The 19,455-nt window shown below is 37.9% G+C and overlaps 1 protein-coding gene across 1 annotated transcript in view; it reads right to left on the bottom strand.

Moving 5' to 3' along the window:
• The window catches only part of LOC306848833 (leucine-rich repeat transmembrane neuronal protein 4-like), a gene marked incomplete at both ends in the record, with an annotated part of 116,562 nt that extends 101,293 nt beyond the window's left edge, over nucleotides 1-15,269 (bottom strand). Inside the window, 2 exons of the mRNA XM_079383583.1 lie at nucleotides 6,318-7,858; nucleotides 15,266-15,269. Of these exons, the coding sequence (XP_079239709.1) occupies nucleotides 6,318-7,858; nucleotides 15,266-15,269 (1,545 nt within the window). The remainder of the gene's footprint in view (nucleotides 1-6,317; nucleotides 7,859-15,265) is intronic.
• Nucleotides 15,270-19,455: the final 4,186 nt, after the last annotated feature.

Here is a 19,455-nt window from a genome sequence, read left to right as displayed (position 1 = left end):
TCAAATCATGCATCGAATCTTGCATGACACTGGATTTGTCATTCAGTCTGTCCTGGAACTGGATAATTTACAAATTCCACACAATGCAAATGCAAATGCCTGCTGAATCAATTGACATCCTCTACACTGCACTCGAAGTGTAGTTAGGAGATCACTGCTGAACAGTTATTATCTAATCAGAGTACATATACCCAACTAGTTTTCTTCAGAGTGTGCTAAAAAACTAATCGGCTCCAGAAGAGGTGCTCTTGAGTTGCTTTACGCGTGCAGCTGCGAGTCTGGATTCAATCCCACGCACAATAAAGGCACCTGAGCCGTGTGGCCAGCCAAAACAAAGCTTTTACACTCAACTGCAACAATGAAGGCTAAAGCAATGCCCTCCTCACAGCTGTGTGCCTCTCTGCCAGCACAGACAGACAAGGGTGCAGCTCCACCACACTGTCTGCCACAGTGTGTGTGTGTTTGTGTCTGTCTCACACCGTTTACCACACTCCCAAAACACTGCCAAAACCAGGACAGCCGCAGGAGAGAAGCGACAGTGATGGGAGGGGGTGTTTTTACTTTCTTATCCCATCCCTTGTGCATTAAAGGGTCTTTAAAAGGGGTTGTGAAATGGAAAACCAGGTTTTCCTTGCTATTTTGAACTAGTTCAATCTAGTATGTAAATGTGTACTAAATGAAATATTCAATACTTAATTTACATTTTTGGTCTTATTATGAATGGTTTATCAGTGCATGTTGTTTTAATGAAAAAAAGTCTGTTTTTGTTTGTTTTCATCAAAATATAATGCCATACTCCGTCTTTGAAAGGATTTTCAACCTCTCCATCCACCTGCCATATTGAGCCGTTCAATCAATTCCCAATGAATTATTTTAAATCCTTGCCATTTTTTCCCACCCAATATTCTTTCACTCAGAAATGGAAGTAGCCTAAAATTTGTTTAAATAATTAAAATCAGACTAAACCTGTGAGAACTGCTTCACATTACTAAACATCATCTAAAAGCCCATCAGTGAAAACCCAAGAGTGTATAAAAAAGGTCCAGAGAAATTATCCTAAAACATTTGTCAGTTTGCTATCTAATGCAATACAATTTAGGCAATTTTAAGAGTGACTCAAGTGCCTTTGCACCATTATATTCTATAACAAAGTTTTCTGATTATGAGGCTCAGAGAAGATAATTATGTAAATCACTTTTGTAGTAAAGAGGAAAACAAACTAAATGAGAACAGAAGGGTTTCATTTCATTAGGCGCAACTGTAGAGTTTGGTGAAGTATAACCAATCCACCAGAATCAATGATGAAATCTCTCATGGACTCACCAAGAATCAATATCACAAGCGATCTCATCCTGGTTCAACCATCTTTCTGACAGTAACAACAGCATTCCAGTCATCTGGGGTCAAGGCTTACGACAACCGCTTGAATGATACCTTTTGTCCCGAACGCTTGCCTGAATGGAACTGTATAATTGCATTTCATTATCAATTCATTAGAGGTCTGGCTTTGCCTGAGAGCCACCGCTAAAGCTTGGGCTTTAAACACCCATCAGTGACTTATTTTGTCTGACCTGACAGGTCAGTGCTATAAAAGGCTCGGTTCCCTTACTTTATAGAACTATTGAAAGATAAAATAAAAAGTAAGTGATACTCTAATGCTGTTGTTTAGTCAACGGTAGTCCAAAAGTCCAAAACTGTGGTTTTATTGTACGCAATTCATCAGTATGCTATTCTAAAAAAGACATGAAATATGCGTCAAGAGCTTCTAAAGAGCAACATTGACTTTAATAATAAATGTTCCTAGTCTCATTATACACTATTCTTCAGTATATGCTATAAACTTAAATAAAATGCAATAATCTAATCAAATTCTAGTACATCAACTTGCAGTATAACATCCAGACACACACATTCAGCCTAAGGATGCATTATGACTATTTGTACCCTGCATTGCTTTTACAATCAAGGTCAGTGACTAAGGCCTAAATGATTCTGCTTTCGATTTCTTAGCAATTTGTTCTTGCAATCCACAGGAAAGCCTTCAGCATCCTTCACTGGCATGCATCATTCAACAAGACACTAACAACCCAAGGTGCATCGCCTCCAGGTTATATTTTGTTACCTTGTGGCCTAGTTTTGTTAAAGATTGTGAAATTTAAGACTTCTGTTTAGATGCTTCCTTCCAGCTTTTCCACTGCAGGAGGATCACTCTCACTTCTGACATATGTTCATTAAGCACTGCATCCCAGATGTCAAATGAGTGAACATACTCTTTATGCATTCATATGTCATCTCTTCCCTGAGAATTTCACTTTTATTATAAATACACATCAGCTCTGTTCCAAATCCTGCTGTCTGCTGCCTACTCAAGCAGATGTCCAACTCAATTGGAAGCTTATAAATGTATGATTTGAAACATTGTAGTGCACAACACGTGCGCAGGACACTAAACTAGAGTTTGGTATTAGCATGTCGCTAATTTAACATTTAATTGTTATTAATATTCCAGGCATAGTATACACAAATAATTTAGTAGTCTATTTTTACAGTAGATACAATTTTTTGTGTTCATACGTATGATCAATATGATCGATATGATACTTTAACTCATCAAATTAATTAAACCAAGATTCAACTCCAAGTCAGTTTAATATAATTTAAGTTGAACTGTATTGTGAAGCCAATTTGAAAAAAATACAAATTCATATTTTAAATTCAACAATAAAAATAAATCAAAGTGACAGTAAATACATACAGCCTTGGTGAGCACAAAGAGACCTTTCAAAAAAAAAAATTCTGAATCATTCCAAATGATTGACCGCTAATGTGCATGTATGAATATATATATATATAATTTGAAAATGCTGTCCAGGTAATAAGCATGCTGGGTAGTTCTTGGAACAGAGCTGTTTTGTTGTCTGAAATCCCTGCAGAATCACATTCAGACTGAATATTCATAGCAAAAGTCCTTGAAAGAGAGATGCACAACCACACCAATACAAACACACGCATTAATCTCTAAGTCCCAGCTCTGTGTTTGTATAATACAACAATCGAGTAAAGGTTTGGTTGCCTGGGATAGTTGCGGTAGAAAAGGTGAAGCACCGCTGCTTGAGCCAGAAACACCGGGAAGCGGTCCAGAACTCAAGGACGAAGCCTTCGCCATTTGGAGCAAAAGGAGCTGACCCAACAGAGAGCTCTGAGAGGGCCCTGTTCTGCTAAAGAGGACATTTGTAGTTTCAGGGAAGCTGTTGTTCATTTTAATACGCTGAAACAATGCTGCCAAAGCCCACTGGCTTTTAACAGTAGCTCTTCTTCTGGAGAAACGCCAAAACACGGTCACAATGATTAAGCAGGGACTTCACAGCGGTGTAACATGCGTATCGCTCATTAATACATCTGCAATGACAGATAGGAAGTTGTAGAATCAAACTATTTTCTCATCCCCAGATTTTTTTGATCTGGTCGAAGAGTTATCATAGTGGAAGCTGCTTCTAGTTAGTCACTTATGAAACTTACATCATTACCAATAGTGTCAAAGGAATATCAGAATTTTTGCAAAGAAACTGCACCCAAAAATGAAAATTCTGTCATCATTTGCTCATTCTGATCTCGTATTAATTCTGTATGTCTTTCTTTTTTTAGTGGAACATGAAAGGAGATCGCAAAACATATAGTGACCAGGGGCTATCAAGCTCCCCATTTCTGCTAAACTACAACTGAAATATGAACCACCAATTTACAAGAGACATGAAAACTCATATTTCTAAATACTGACTGCCAAGCATCCATTTCAAAATGAAAGAAGTGCTTTAATCTGTTATTCTCTGTCCATCGCTGTGAGTGTAGAAGACAGTCCGGTCCACAATCACACTATATTATCAGCCCGACGTTATTCTATACCTCTTCTGTTCTGCGGATCTGTGCGTATGAGCAATGCCACTGACCGAGGTCACAGGAGGTCACAGGTTATCACCGTTCGATAAAAATTGCTTTATGACAGCCATAGCTTTATGTCTCTGATCTCGCTTTGACACTTCCAATTTTCCGAGATAGAATCACCGTCCTTCTCGCTGTAAATATGGCCAGCCTGACTGCTCACAACATCAAGGGGCTTCAGTAATGGCCCACTGCTTGGACTTCCTGTGGTTCTGCCTTGTCAACAAAAAGCTGTCAGGGACTCATCTAACTCAAGCAGGAGAGCAACCGTACGATTAAAGAGAGAGATGGAGAGTCAGGCAGACTATAAAACCTTGTAGTTGAAGATATATTCCCATAGTACAAGGATGCAACCAAATATTAAAACTGAGGGGGAACAAACTTACATCCCAATCATATGGAATCTCAAACTTTAGATATAATGTGCTAAAATGATCTGAATTCAGTCAGATTTAGTAAAAAATAATTATTTGTGTGCCTGTCACTGTGTATAGATCTTATTTTAAACTATAGGTGGGAAGTTCACTGTGATGCTTCATAAAAGGCTAATTTGCAATAGACTGTTAATATAAATAGGTTTATAGTGCATTTCATTTTTCTGATGTTTAGCATGCCACGCACCACAAAAACAGAGTTAGAGCATCCTAGCATTATATAGAATACATAATGCTGTAAATTAAATGATATGCTTTTGCTTTTGGGTTCAACAGGGGAAACATGTTTCACATAAGGTCATACACACACTACCACTGTTACACATTAGCAGTAAGGGTTACTTGATAAAAATGCAGGGTTCAGTTCTACATTTACTGAAAAATTAGTAATTGTCAAAAGACAGAAAAACACAACAAAAGGAGCAACAAAGGAGCAAAGGACATGATGGATGCTAACAACAGAAAGACCATAAAGCAAATGAATCAACATGGTGACAATACACAAGCGGAAAAGCAGAGCACCTTGTTTACAATGCAGATTAAACCACTAAAATGAAATATTACCTTTTACTGGTGCGAAAGCAAAGACAATCACCATAGCACTTCCAAACAAATCGCTAAGCCTCTTAGTCAAACACTTGTAAATTATATCCATTTGTGAATTTCATTAATTCACCTTAATAATTATTTAATCTGACCTTGTTTCACAGGACTTCCTGTTATTACTTCCTGTGAATAGCTGAAAGCAAACCAGCTTTATCATTTTTAAAGCTGTTGAAATGCATCCCTTGGGCTTGCTCGTTACTTACAATGAGAATATAACTGCCAGGCGGATTTACCTATAATACACTGAATCAACAAAACAGAACAAAATGATGGCTGTCCTTTAAGTTAGACTCCCTATTGATCTCACTTGTTCTAACACTGTGATGGAGGCGATACTCAAGATGACCTTTGCTGAAAGCCATGCATAATTAGACCCGTGAACATTGAATATATTTCTACCAGGAAGATTGCCTTTGCTTTTGCTGTTTCGGCCTGAATAGAAATGTAATTTGTAATGTATGTGTACTTTGACTCCCCTGAGTAGCCGCTTTGTGGCAAAAGGCTTTTCGCTTATTTTCTCAAGCTCCTCTATGTCTGGACCTGGGCCTTGTCATATTTCATGGGGAGAACCTATGACATTGCATAAATTATGGGATGCAATTGCCAAGAGTGGCCATGTGGGGGAATTACGTACAAGGATCAGCAATGTATATCTTTAATTACGTCCTGAATTGGTGATTTGTCTGACAAAGTACATGATTAAGGGAAATCTCTCCAACCCCTCAATAATCCGGTCACTGCTACCTTGAATCCAAAATGAGGCAAATATTTATCTTGGAACCAGACCAATATATTAGCTCTCACATTTCATCGATGTCTTTTTTCAGTCTCTTTCCTTAAACAAGCAGGCCACTGCAATTTATTTGACTCTACTGCCATTTGCCTGGGGTGTTGCATGTTGATAATAATGCAAAAACACACAGAGGATAGGAAAGGAGCAATGCACAGAGACTTGAACCAGTTTGAAGCTACACCATTTTTTTCAGTGGTGTATTTTAAAAGCAATACTCAATGTTTTGCTATAAGCCAGCAGAGAGTAAAAATTCCCCAAACCGGTGTTGCTGTTTGATTATATAACAAGGTGTTTTTGGCTTGAGGATGTTTTATATCTTACAATACCTGAGGTAAAAGGAGGAAACAAAACTTTGATTACAGACCTGAGAACATATGACTCAAGTTGCCATGCACTGACCCATGTTTCCTACCCATTAGAGGGGAACAGCTAGCAGCGGAACAGGGGGGGGGGGACAACACAATTTTTTTCGCCTCACATTGACTGGACATTTACCTCTTGTTCCCCGCAGTGGTAATGGATTTTAGGAGGGCGACGGATCATACCTCACATTCTCGGGAGCCGGAGATGGTGTAGGTACAGGGTCCTGTCCCATTGACCAGTACGTCCATGGTCTCAGAGTTTGTGGGTTTGTAGTCCACATAATATTCCTGAAGCGGGGAGCTGAGGGTTCGCTCTGTCTCCCTCGCCTTTTTCCGGCGTTTTCTCACCATGGAATGCTGCTGCAGTTGCTTCATGCTGCTGGGATAACGCTTCCAGGAGACGTAAATGACTAGCAAGATCATGGTCACGGATAGGAAAAGGGCGACGCTGCCGGCAATTATCTTGTGGAACGAAACATGCTCAAAGTCCTGCTCAGGGATGGGTGGGGACGCAGCCGTCGGGGAAAGCGCAACAGCATTGTTGCGTGTTATTTTCTCATTCACCCTGAACATGGTGGGCAAGGGGAAACGTCCAGGTTTGGATGGGGAGCTTACGGTGGAGGATATCGGCTGGTAAGGAGTTGGGGTCATCTTACAGATTCCATGTGTGTCAACAGCCTCAATGACTTTCTCACCCTGGACCTCCTTTGGTCCAGCACAAATCATGGTGGTCTCCTTGTTCCCCTTGAAGTTCCTCAGCCAAGCTACAAGGGGGCATAAGCTGGGGTTGCATTCCCAAATGTTACCAGCAAGACTGATGGTAGTAAGAGAGATCCAAGCTGATATGGCCTCTTGAGACACGTTGCTTAGCTTATTGGAGTCCAGATTAAGAGTCTGCAAGTTAGGGAGACACTGGAAGATGCTTGAATCCAACACCTGCAGGTCATTTCCAGAAAGATCCAGCTTTTGCAAAGAGGTCCAGGTCCATGTAATTCCCTGGGTTATCGACTTTATCCGATTCCACTGCAGATACAAAGCACGGAGGTTGTTCAGCCTTGGGAAATGAGAAAAATTTATCTTTGAGAATTGGTTGTGCTCCAAGTGTAACTCAGTCAGTTTTAGAAGTCCCGCAAATGCGTTACGGGTAAGACTTCGCAGTCGATTGTAGCCCAAATCAAGGAACTCTAGGTTTCGACAATCCTGGAACACTCGCATGGGAACCGTCTTGAGGGAATTAGATCTGATGTGGAGACTCAATAGTTTGCGCAAGCCCTGGAACTGATTCGGCTGCAGAACTTGAAGTTTGTTGTAGGAAAGGTCCAGATTGCGTAGGTTGGGGATTGAATGGAACGTGCTGTTTTCCAAATGTGTGATCTTGTTTGAGCTGAGGATCAATTCCTTTAGTCTTCGAACACCCTGAAAGGCTTGTTTGTCCACTGCATTTATGTAGTTGTGGTCCAGGTACAGCCAGACCAACTGGCTGAGGCTGGCAAACTGACCAGCCCTGAGGTTCACCAAGCTGTTGTACCGCAGTGAGAGGCCCTGGCATCCCACGGAAACATTCTTTGGCACGTCACGGAAGGCATTTGATTCGCAATACACTATTTTGCCATCGCAGCGGCAGCTTCGGGGACACGGTTTCTCTCGGACTCTGCCTTGAGAAGCCAAGAGCCAGGCCTGCACGAGCAGGGGGATCATCAGCCAACGGGATCTCACCAGGGATCCTGCATTAAACACAAAGAGAAAGAAGGGATAAGCCATGATTCGGTCAATGCTGAATCCTAGTCTTTTGCATTTAGTCAAAAACTGATGATAACTTACTTACAAGGATTAGTACATACTTAATTAGTCCCGCTGCACAGATTGCACAAAGTAGGTTATCAAATTACATAGGCAATGTTTACTGAATAAAATCCTGAATGTAGGAGGAAAGTAAGAACTTATTTGTGTTGCTTCAAGTCAGAATTGTATTTACCTTCTCTTCATTTCCCATTAATGCGATTACTATGCAAATTGTTGCTCTAGACCAGTATTTGGCATTCTTTTAAAGTATGCCGATGTCAATTGATTTTTCTAGTTCATGTACTTTAATTAAAAATGAAAGCAAATATACACCTTTACCTTGAAGCAACCAAAATAATTCAATAGGCAAGTGTAACTTTATTCAAATAAGGGAGTAAAAACATTCCCTTTAAGGTTTCTTAATAACTATAATTACACACTGGCTCCAATAAACTGTCTCTGTGGTAGAGAAACCAGACTGTTGACTTATGGTTCACAGTTTGAATTCAAAGATACTATTAAAAAAAAAGAACTTGGAAATTTTTCAGATAAAGAAGACTACAGTACCAAACAAGATAAGCTACAGATGAAAAATAGAGACACAAGTATCACAACAATATGGAAGAGAGAGAGAGAATTGTATGATGTCCAGATGTCCTTGTGATTGTTTTGCTTTCTAAATGAAAAAGAGTGGAATCAAATATCTGTTGCTACAATATACAAATCTGATCAATTGTGCTTGGTTCATGAGGGAATCATTCTTTTGAGTCTGATGAATCGATTAATCCACTTCACAACTGAATTGTCTGAATAACTCGGGATTCAAATGATTCGTTCACAAATTGGACTGGTTCTCAAGCTCAAATAACTGACTCAATGAGCCGGTCCCAGAGGTTAACAGCTCACTGGAGAAGATAATTAGTGAATAATGATGTAAATCTTGGTCTTTTCTTTACACAAAGCTATCAAATGACTTCAGAAGACTTGGCATATAGTGCATGAGACTACTTTTGTGATACGTTTTTATGGTGCTTTTGTGTTCTTTATAAAGCTTGAAAGCTTCAGCCCCATTCACTGTAACTGCATTGAAAACAGCAACCAGCAGAGTTTTTCTCCTTTTGTATTCCCTAGAAGAAATGAATGAAATAAGGGTTTCATACTGTAAATAAACTACAAAAAGATGACTAAATGACTATTTTAAAGAAAAAAAAAGCTAAATATTTGAAATCAATGAAAACATCTTTGCCAATCAATGAAGGACAGTGAAAATTTCCATTTCCTCTTTGGCTGGCTCAGTGTCTCTTTATGCTTTGTTATCTGATTGAGCTTTTTCCTCAGTTTGGGCAGAGATGAGGTTTTTTTTTTTTAGCTAAGGGTGTGCCAAAATTGATAACAGTCCTTTGTCTGCTGTTCTTGGAGCAAAAACAGGAAATTATTGGTTTATCTTGAGTGGCCAGCACAAAGGCTTACCATCTGAACCTTTAATCATATTACAACTATTGAGTAAATATAAAAGTAATTGTATAAATGTACAATGGTGAGCAGCAATGCGTTTGAATCATCCAACCCAACCACTGTTTACCAGCCTCCAGATTTAGATCTAATCGAAACATTTTGTGTAGGTCAATTGAATGAAACGGGCAAATCTAATAGTCTTGAAGACAGAGAGTAGGCCGGCTGAACAACCTGTTATCTACAGGACAATCGGTTCAGTGTGGCATTGCAAATTGCCTTTGAATTCATTTAAAATAATGAGAGAAAAACACAGTCCCTAATCTTCCTGGGAAGAGTCTGAAGTAAATGTGTTACAGTGCAAAAGTTTATGGTTATAAAACTTAACGCCTGTTTCCCAGTGAATGCACTCAAAAGTAAAAGTGTTCCTAGTAAAAGTCCATGTTACCGCTGCATGCAAATCCATTTTTGAGCACTGAGGCTTACAAAAAATGTACACCTGGACACGACAAGTAGCTTTACCTCCACATGCACTTCTCCAGATCCAGTTCACATTGTAAGACACTGAAGGTTATTTGCTCATATGAAAAATAAAAAGACATTAGAACAATTACCTTAACTAGATTTGTACATTTTCTAAAATAAACTGAGGTGTTTGTCACTGAAAAAAAAAACATACATTACAACAAATAAAACACAAATAAAATACCATGTGAATAATATGTAATCATGTAATCAATAAAAAGTAGCTGTAGTCTGATTAAGAGTATTTTAAAATGTAATATCTAATTACAAGCAGTGTTGGGGAAAGTTACTTTTAAAAGTAAAGCATTACAATACTGCATTACTCTCTTAACATGAGTACAGGAAATCTATCTGTCAATACATGTGAAAACAAACAAATTTGAATTTTTTTCTTGTAAATTAAAAAGTAATGCATTACTTTACTAGTTATTTGAAAAAGTAATCTGATTACATAACTTGTGTAATGAGTTACCCCAAACACTGATTACAAGAATTTAATTTTTGGAATCTGATTACATAATCCAGATTACATGTAATCGTTTACTACCCAGCACTGTGAAAAACTCACCACCAAAATACTGTAGGTGGTTGCCAGGACATGTCTATGTGGTTTTGACATGAACAATCCCACAGACTACCCAGAACACCCTTTTTAGACTAATGTAAAGCATTCTAGCCCTTAAAATTGTACACACGTCACTTCGGAAGGCCAGAACAGCCTAATTAGAAAAAGAGAGACGGGTAAATCAATTTAGTCTCTGCAATATTACCAGCTACACAGTACACCTTGGGCAAGATCACACGAAGTTATGCAAAGGTACACAAGGACACAAGGAGCAACTGTACAACCCAATAGAGTTCGCATGCAAATTCTCAAAGTTTTAATTAACTCTCACAGCGTAGCGGCTGGAGTCACCCTCACGAGTCACACTTTAAGTACAAAAAGAGCCAACCTGAAAACCTCCATTTAATTAGTCTTTCTCCACATATATGCATGATAACATAAGTGCATCTTGGCCTCCCCCACCTTCCTACATCCAATTCATCACGGTAAAGGAACGGCAGCCAAGATGCAGTCAAATAGTGCGTGTAAACCAGCCCTTGATCTTAAAACTCATTCATCATGCCACCAACATTAAAACACGTCCACATCCAGGTCTCAGAACCCCAGTTTCTGCAAAGCCTTTCTTGTGGTAAAATCAATCTCACAGACTGGATGCTAGATACCCATGGGAAAGAAAAATCTAAATGAGATCCCTTTAATATCGCAATTGTTTTTCCTACACAGCAAAGGGGTGGAATGGTGAGCAAAGAGACACTTTTAGCCTCAGTAATCTCACGTATGTCTCTTTTATGTCTCAACATATTAAGATATAAAAGACGTCTGTGATCGAATGTCAAACACAAGCATTTCCAGTGAAATTCTCCCAAGGTCAAACGATCTGAGCTTCTATCCACATTAATTTTATAGCTTGATATTCTTACAGTATGACAACTGTTAACTCATTTGTGTCAGAAAGCACTGAAAAACAAAAAGACTTTTATTTGACTTTTGATGGTAGACTTTTTTTGAGACCTCATCTGAAAGTCTAGAAGAAACACATGAGAGGTGTTACACTCTGGCATTAATGGTTCCATGAAAAACCTTTAACGTCAGTAGAACCATTACACTGGACAAAAACATTCTTTCTAGAGGAAAAGGGTTCTTTAGATTAATCAAATGTTCTTCACACTAAGAAAATAATGGTTGAGTGCTGTTCACTGAGAGATTCTTTAGGGAACCCAAAATGGCTCTTCACTCTTAGAAATAAAGGTTCAAAAAGTGGGGTTTTGCAGCAATACCAAAGAAGAACTATTCTGCTCCCCAAAGAACATCTGAGCGAACAGTTCTTAAAATAATACTACTAAAAAAAAATCATATTCTTAGTGTGAAGAACATTTTTGTTAATCTACAGAACCTTAATATTCCACTAAAGAACCTGTTGTCTAATGGAAATGTTCTATGGATGGTAAAGGGTCTTCGTGGAACCATTGATGCCAATAAAGAACCTTTATTTTTAGTAGTGCAATCTCTGGAGACACATATGAGATCATCATGAGCATTCATCAAAAGTCTTCAGTTGCTTTCCAATTCATGCCATCACTGTCTAAGTGAAATAAGTGAGATACAACAGCGATCTCACTTTGATTTTTCTTTCTCACATGACATTACCTTCCTAGCATTACAGATACAAATATACACTCTTAAAATTCTTTATTGACAATGTTTCCAAGAAGAACCTTTAACATCCATGCAATCTTTCCATTCCAAAAAAGGTTCTTTACAGTGGAAAAAGGTTATTTTGATTATTAAAATGTTCTTCAAACTAAAAAAACAAACAAAATACTAAATGATTCTTTGGGTAACCAAAAATGGTCCTTCTAAGGCATCTCAGCAAAAACAGCTCCCTTTGGATATATACAGTATATTTAGATTATTAAAATGTACTTTAACAATAAAATAGTTATTTTAAGAACTGTTTTCTGAAACAGTTTGCTGTGTGTTCCAGTAAGGAGTAAATCCAGTAAGGAGCTATGAAAGAGCCATTTCTGAGCAACACAATTTTCCTGTTGGTAGATAGATTGATTTTTATGATTATGTACTTCCTCATGCAATTTCTTTCACTGCATAGCACATACAATAAACTACAAGCATAATTTAAAGCACATACAGCATCACCAGAGCCCTGCGGAAAAGCTCCCTGTAACGGTGGCCAACTTTTTCCGCGCTAATCCCATCTGTGATTTGTTTCTGTGTGAGCAGGAAAAGCATAATCCCAAAACAGCAGTGCTAATCTCACACAAAGATAATCTGACACAAAATTGAACAGCTCTGAAGTAATCCCATCACATTCAAAGAGGAGCCCACATGCAACAGTCACAAAAGAGATTTCACATCTACAGTTTTTTTTAATATATATTCCTCCTATCAAACTTAATGATATTTCCATTACCCACATTTTAATTTCCCCTGACGGAACAGGTCATAACCGAGAATCTGTCTTCACAGTTTAAGCAATCAAATCTGAGAAACTGATACGGCTACTTCCTGTGTCCATTTCTCACTGGCTGACATGTTTTCCGTCTATAGCCCCAGTTATCGGTTTTGACACCCTCTCCACTCTATTACCTTGAAAAGCTCTTAGACGTTTAATAATGGACACTTGATGTGTCCAGATGTCTTTCAGTGGGTTGCGGTAAAGTGAGACAGGTAGCGAGAACTAGAGGAGGGGGATTGAGGAATTAGCTTCAGGTCTTATCCTTTCTGTAGTGCTGTAATATCGCACTGAGGTACTTAACAGGAATATGACAGTAAGTAGTTGTTCTTCATGCTGTGCTATTATCATATTGCTTTACAGCTTGTTTGAGCATGCCAGCATGGGACAATGGTATCATCGTCACAGAGTGACAGACACGGCAACATTGCATGCTACTGACATGACAGTTAAATTCTGGTAAATTATTATGGCATGCATTTCACTTCCACACAATGCATTTGCAGTGCAAATGACAAACCAAAAATATACCACAATAAATAAGTGAACGAACCAATTAATTATTATACAGGTGATTCTCACACCGTCCAGAAATGCATAAACTACATTTCACCCCAAAGTCTAGAGGAAAATAAACAATATATAAGATATTTAAAAACTTAAACTATAAAAACTGTATTTGATTAACTAATTAATTATTTAATGTTATCATTATTTATTTTAAAAAATAAAACAGATTGAGTACTTGTCCATTGTGTGTGTGTGTGTGTGTGTGTATATATATATATATATATATATATATATATATATATATATATATATATATATATATATATATATATATATATATATATATATAAAATTGTTTTTTTATTGTGACATTTTTTATGCATAATCACTAGCCTACTATATTAGATGAAATCATAACTACTGTAATAACAATTAAAAATATTATTTAGAGAGTAAAGTGCTATTTTAATTGTTGGATAAAATTTTTATTATGCTGATTATTGAAAATAAAATCATTGTGTGCACACAGGATGATTTTCATTACTGTATTACAGTAATGAGATTTTTTTGTTGTTGTTTTTTTGTGTGTTTTTTTTTTTTGCACATTAAGGTCATGAAAAATAGGATAGGGCTGCTTAGTTGATTAGTAAATTTTCTTTTCTTTTCTCTTTACGCAACAACTATTTTGTGACATATCTTGGAGGTTCACCCAAACATTTACATCTTCTATAGTTTTTTTAGAAATGTCACAGAATGAGTGTGAGCTGAGGGAGTCGAGCGAACAGCACACCTGTGAGGCACAGAAGTGAACATCCACCTACATCATCTGCTCAGTAAACAGCCACAAAGACACTACAACACCCGGCCATTATGATGACAATTCTCCTATTCTGAACACAATAGTCATATTTGTTTCATCTGTTTGCTCTTACACACTTCCTGCACCATTTCATTAAGTCATACTTGAATGAATTACTTTTCCATACATTATACAGGGCGGTCACTGGAAAAGGAAATGGGGCGGGGTGTTATTTATGATCTGATTATGATTATTTATGATGGGGACAACCATCTGTGCTCTCAATAATTACAGAATGATTTTAAAGGCATCTGAAGGGACGATATTCCCTCAATCCTCAAATTTCAACATTTCAGAGCAACAGTTCAGAGACTACAACAAGACCTCTGCACTCCAAGCAACATGAATGACTGCATAAAATCAAACAGGAAATCACAGCTTTCCGCTATGACAGCATTATTTGCTCTGAAGCATCAATCAAAATCAGGAGGGTTTTTTTCTCTTGAAGGATGCAAGAACTGACAGCATTCTTGGTGCATAACTGCAGATTTTACCTGTCCTTCACAAATTGCATAGTTATTTGGGTCCCATATAGTGAAGTATGAAAATGCAGTGTATACGCCTAGAATTCCTTAAATGGAATTTGCAAGGACAGATATGAGGATATGAGGCAGCACAGATGTGAGTTAGAAGAATCTACCAGCATCAGTGAATCCAATCAGGACAGTAAGACATCAGATAGAAAGACAGCCTGTTGATCACACAACACTCGTGCAAAATCTAATATATGGCAATAAATTCCATTATATGATGTCTGCAGGTATGCGTGATGAAAGTTGCACGCTATCAAGGAGAGAGTCAAAGATGCTTAATTCATTTGACACATGCAACGCACTTATAGATCCCACAGCAATGCTATTTTAAGAAACGATCTTAGGGTTTCGATTCATCTCGTATCCTAACTGTATCCAGAGAGCCAACAGACAACACGGATTTATTTCCACTCGTGCAAATCAACGGAAACATACCCATCTCTGCGTAAATGTCGCGTTTCCAGCAGATTTCACAGCCCTTCGATGTGCGGTTCCAAATTCCGCATGGCACCGTCTTCAAACACACTCAGAAAGGAGCACCTGCCCGAAGATGCAGTGCCCGAGATGTTGGCGAGGTTCAGGAAACTCCGGCAACGGCAGCGTTATTTCAATCCCGCAGCTGCGCCGCTGCGCAACATGTCCAAGTGAACAACGGAGAAATCCTAAGAGCTCTTCCCAGCGTAAAAGACAAACGTTAAGGGGTTACTTAACGAGAATGTCCACAAAAGAACATTTCCAGAGAGTACGTGCGTGTATCCTTCGCATCAAAATATCCTCCACTTGGTTGGAAAGTTTGGAGAGATTTGCGCAAAAGCGCACCATCGGATGCTCGCCAAGGTGCGCAGCTATGAAGAGAGCCAAGCGAGGGATGCAAACATCTTTCTTATGTCCTGTAAAAAACAGAGCTGTGCGCAGGATGAGTGATGTATTCCAGATATCTGCTGATCTCTTAGGAGCGCAGAGCTGGTTTTGTAAGCCACACTCAGGGCGCTTTTCTTTCCCCGAACATCTGTCAAAAACAGAAGAAGGTTTTACAAGGAGCGTGCGAGTGTGATTGCACTCAGCACTGGTGCAGTCATTGCTTAACCTTCTTTTGCAAGTGCTATGCATCGGATTGCCCTCTTCTGGTGGGAAAAGGCGATATGCATCGCCCATTCAGAGCATTTGCCCGTAAATAACGAGGCTAAGTATTCTTGAGCGCCTCTTTGAAATGACGGCATAAATTATTAACATGCGGTAATTGCATTTATAGGGCTACGCATGATTCATTATGCCTTAGAGGCGTAAATGTAAGGTTTAAAGGTCCTAATAGCATTTATTCTGCACGGCCTCTTTTAAACTGATTAATTGATATTATTGCATATGTTCTGACAATTATTTGTATAGTCCATGTACATATATAGCCTATAATTTAATTAAGTTTGATTATAGTGTGGCTTACAGGCCTATGCATTACATGCTTCCATACTAAATTTATTGCTGTATATCAAGTGGATCTCAAATAATATTTGAACACTATTTTCACAAAAAAAAAAAAAAAAAAAAAAAAAAAAAAAATTATATATCTTAGGTTTCAATTTATAGATATTATTTTCAGATTGAAGACAAAAATCAAAATCAAAATCAAATCAAATGATCCCTTTACTTTCAATAAACTATTAAGTATTGTATATGCTTTTGGTCTTATAAATGTGGTGCATTTTATTCATATATATTATTCATATACACTTCTTGTCCAAAAAAAGTTGCTGTAAAAATACAGTAAAAACAGTAATATTTTTAGATAACATTACAATTTACAGTACCTTTTTTTTAATATAAATCTATTTTAAACTGTAATTTATTATTGTGATGCAAAGCTGAATTTTCATCATCATTACTCCAGTCTTCAGTGTCACATGGTCCTTCAGAAACCATTCTAATATGCTGATTTGCTGCTCAGTTATATCAATAGAAATAGCTTGCAATAAAAAATGAAACTTTTATTTTAGACTAATAATATTTCACAATATTACCGTTTTGCTGTATTTTTGATCAAATAATTGCAGCTTTACAATTCAAACGTCTTATTTAAAAATAGAAATAATAATTTGACCAACAGTGTGTGTATGTGTAATATATGTATTTTTCCTGATCATTCGCTTAAAAAAAAAAAAAAGATTGATCTGATGAGAACATTTAAGTGCACTTGGGTTAATATTTCATTATCGAATGCAATGATATTCAGACATTTTCAAGTGTGTCCAAATGCGTTTTGTGGCCACTGTAGATTTAACCAAACTGCTGAGAGCAAGGATGCATCAGTCTGGAAGTCAAGTCAAAGTCAAAGTCAAAGTTTATTTATAAAGCACTTTTTTTAAAACAACAAGTGTTTATCAAAGTGCTGTACATGCAATAAGTAATAAGAAAAATGATACAACCAGTGACACTAAAAAACACTAAGAGACAATAAAACAATAAAAAGAAGCAGCTCTCACATAGCGTTAAATGCCAAACTATAAAAATACGCTTTTAGGCTAGATTTAAAGACAACAAGTGTTTGAGCCTGTCTAATGTAGAGGGGCAAGCTGTTCCAGAGCTTCGGTGCCGCAACTGCAAAAGCCCGGTCACCCCTGCTCTTCAGCCTTGCCAGCGGGACAACCAAAAGCAAATGGTCAGCAGACCTAAGTGCTCTTAATGGAACGTATGGCTTAATCAAATCGGACAAATATGTAGGTGCTACCCCATTAAGAGCTTTAAAAACAAAAACCAGAATCTTAAAATTAATCCTAAAACGGACAGGTAACCAATGAAGGGAAGCCAGAACCGGGGAGATATGTTCCATCTTTCGTGTACCAGTCAGCAGACGAGCTGCCGCATTCTGGACCATCTGTAGTCTAGAAAGAGAGGCCTGACTAATGCCTATATAAAGGCCATTGCAGTAATCCAAACGAGTTGAAACAAAGATATGTAAAATTCTTTGAAAGTCTTTAGGAGACAGAAAAGATTTTACCTTGGTAAGTTGTCTCAACTGGAAAAAACTAGATTTAACTACAGAGTTAATCTGTTTATCCAATTTAAAATCACTATCCAAGATAACTCCTAAATTTTTAACATAGGGCTTCACAAATGGATTCAATTCACCAAGGTCCAAACCAACTGAATCACAGATACCTCCCGGAGTAAACAGGATAACTTCAGTTTTGTTTTCATTAAAATTTAGGAAATTTAGTGCCATCCAGGCCTTAATTTCCTCTAGGCACTGCATTAGAGGCGCTAGAGAACTGATATCTTCTCGTTTCAATGGCAGATAAATTTGCGTGTCATCTGCATAGCAATGAAAGGAAATACCAAACTTCCTAAAAATCTGTCCCAAAGGAAGCATATACAAGGAAAACAAAATAGGTCCCAAAATGGAGCCCTGGGGGACCCCACATGTGAAAGAAGCAGTTGAGGAGACAAACTCTCCAAACCGAACTGAAAAAGTTCTTTCATGCAAATAGGATCTAAACCATCCCAACGCAGTACCCTTAATTCCAACACACTGTTCTAAACGTGTAATCAAAATATTATGATCCACAGTATCAAATGCAGCCGTGAGGTCCAGTAAAATCAAAATCGCATAATCCCCTGAATCAGTAGCAAGTAATAAATCATTAAAAACCTTCAGCAGTGCAGTTTCTGTACTATGAATGGATTTAAAACCGGACTGAAACATTTCATGAATGCCATGTAAATCTAGGAATGAATACAGTTGTCCAAACACTACCTTCTCCAGTAGTTTGGAAAGAAATGAAAGTTTCGAGATGGGTCTGAAATTAGCAAAAACGGATGAATCCAGATTAGATTTTTTGATTACTGGTTCCACCACTGCATGTTTAAAAAACTTAGGAAAATCTCCAGAAACCAGGCTACTATTAATAATTGCAAGAATTTTTGGCCCAATTGTTTCAAAAGAATCTTTTAAGAGACAGGGAGGAACAATATCCATGCCGCCTGAGGATGATCTCATTTTAACAATGATCTCTCTCAATGAGGCAAGAGACACCGGCTCAAACTGATTAAAAATGGCCGAGCACTCAGTGGAAATATATGAAAACATTGATGGGGCATTAATATTGGTTCTAACAGCCTCAATCTTGTCAATAAAAAAAGTGTAAAAAGTCCTCACACATGTCAACAGAAGGCACTAAACAAGTAGCTTGGGGAGTGTTCAATACAACATTAATAGTACTGAACAACACAGCTGGCTTATGAGAATTATTACAGATAACATTAGAGAGGTACTTAGATTTTTCGGATCTAACAGTTTTTTGATATTTAGACAAGTTCTCCTTTAAAATATTAAAAGAAATCTGCAATTTATCCTTCTTCCAGCGGCGTTCCGCCCTTCTACACTCAAGCCTTACAGCTCGAGTAGTAGCATTCAGCCACGGTTGAACTCTTAGTTTTTCTCGAACTGTCCTAAACGGGGCCACTATGTCCAAAATGCCTTGACAGGTTGAAAAGAACAATGAGGTTAAATCATCGGTGTTAAGGCCATGTGTGGACATTAAGTATTCATCATTAATGCCATTAAAGGCATCAGAGAACAACTGAGCAGTTAAGGGGTTAATCGTCCGACGGCGACGGATTACAGAAGACAC

The sequence above is a fragment of the Barbus barbus genome, assembly GCF_936440315.1.
Source record: "Barbus barbus genome assembly, chromosome: 28".
In the NCBI taxonomy this organism is placed as follows: Eukaryota; Metazoa; Chordata; class Actinopteri; order Cypriniformes; family Cyprinidae; genus Barbus; species Barbus barbus.
The sequence above is the reverse complement of the archived record's forward strand: the minus strand, read 5'-3'. Positions and strand labels throughout refer to the sequence as shown.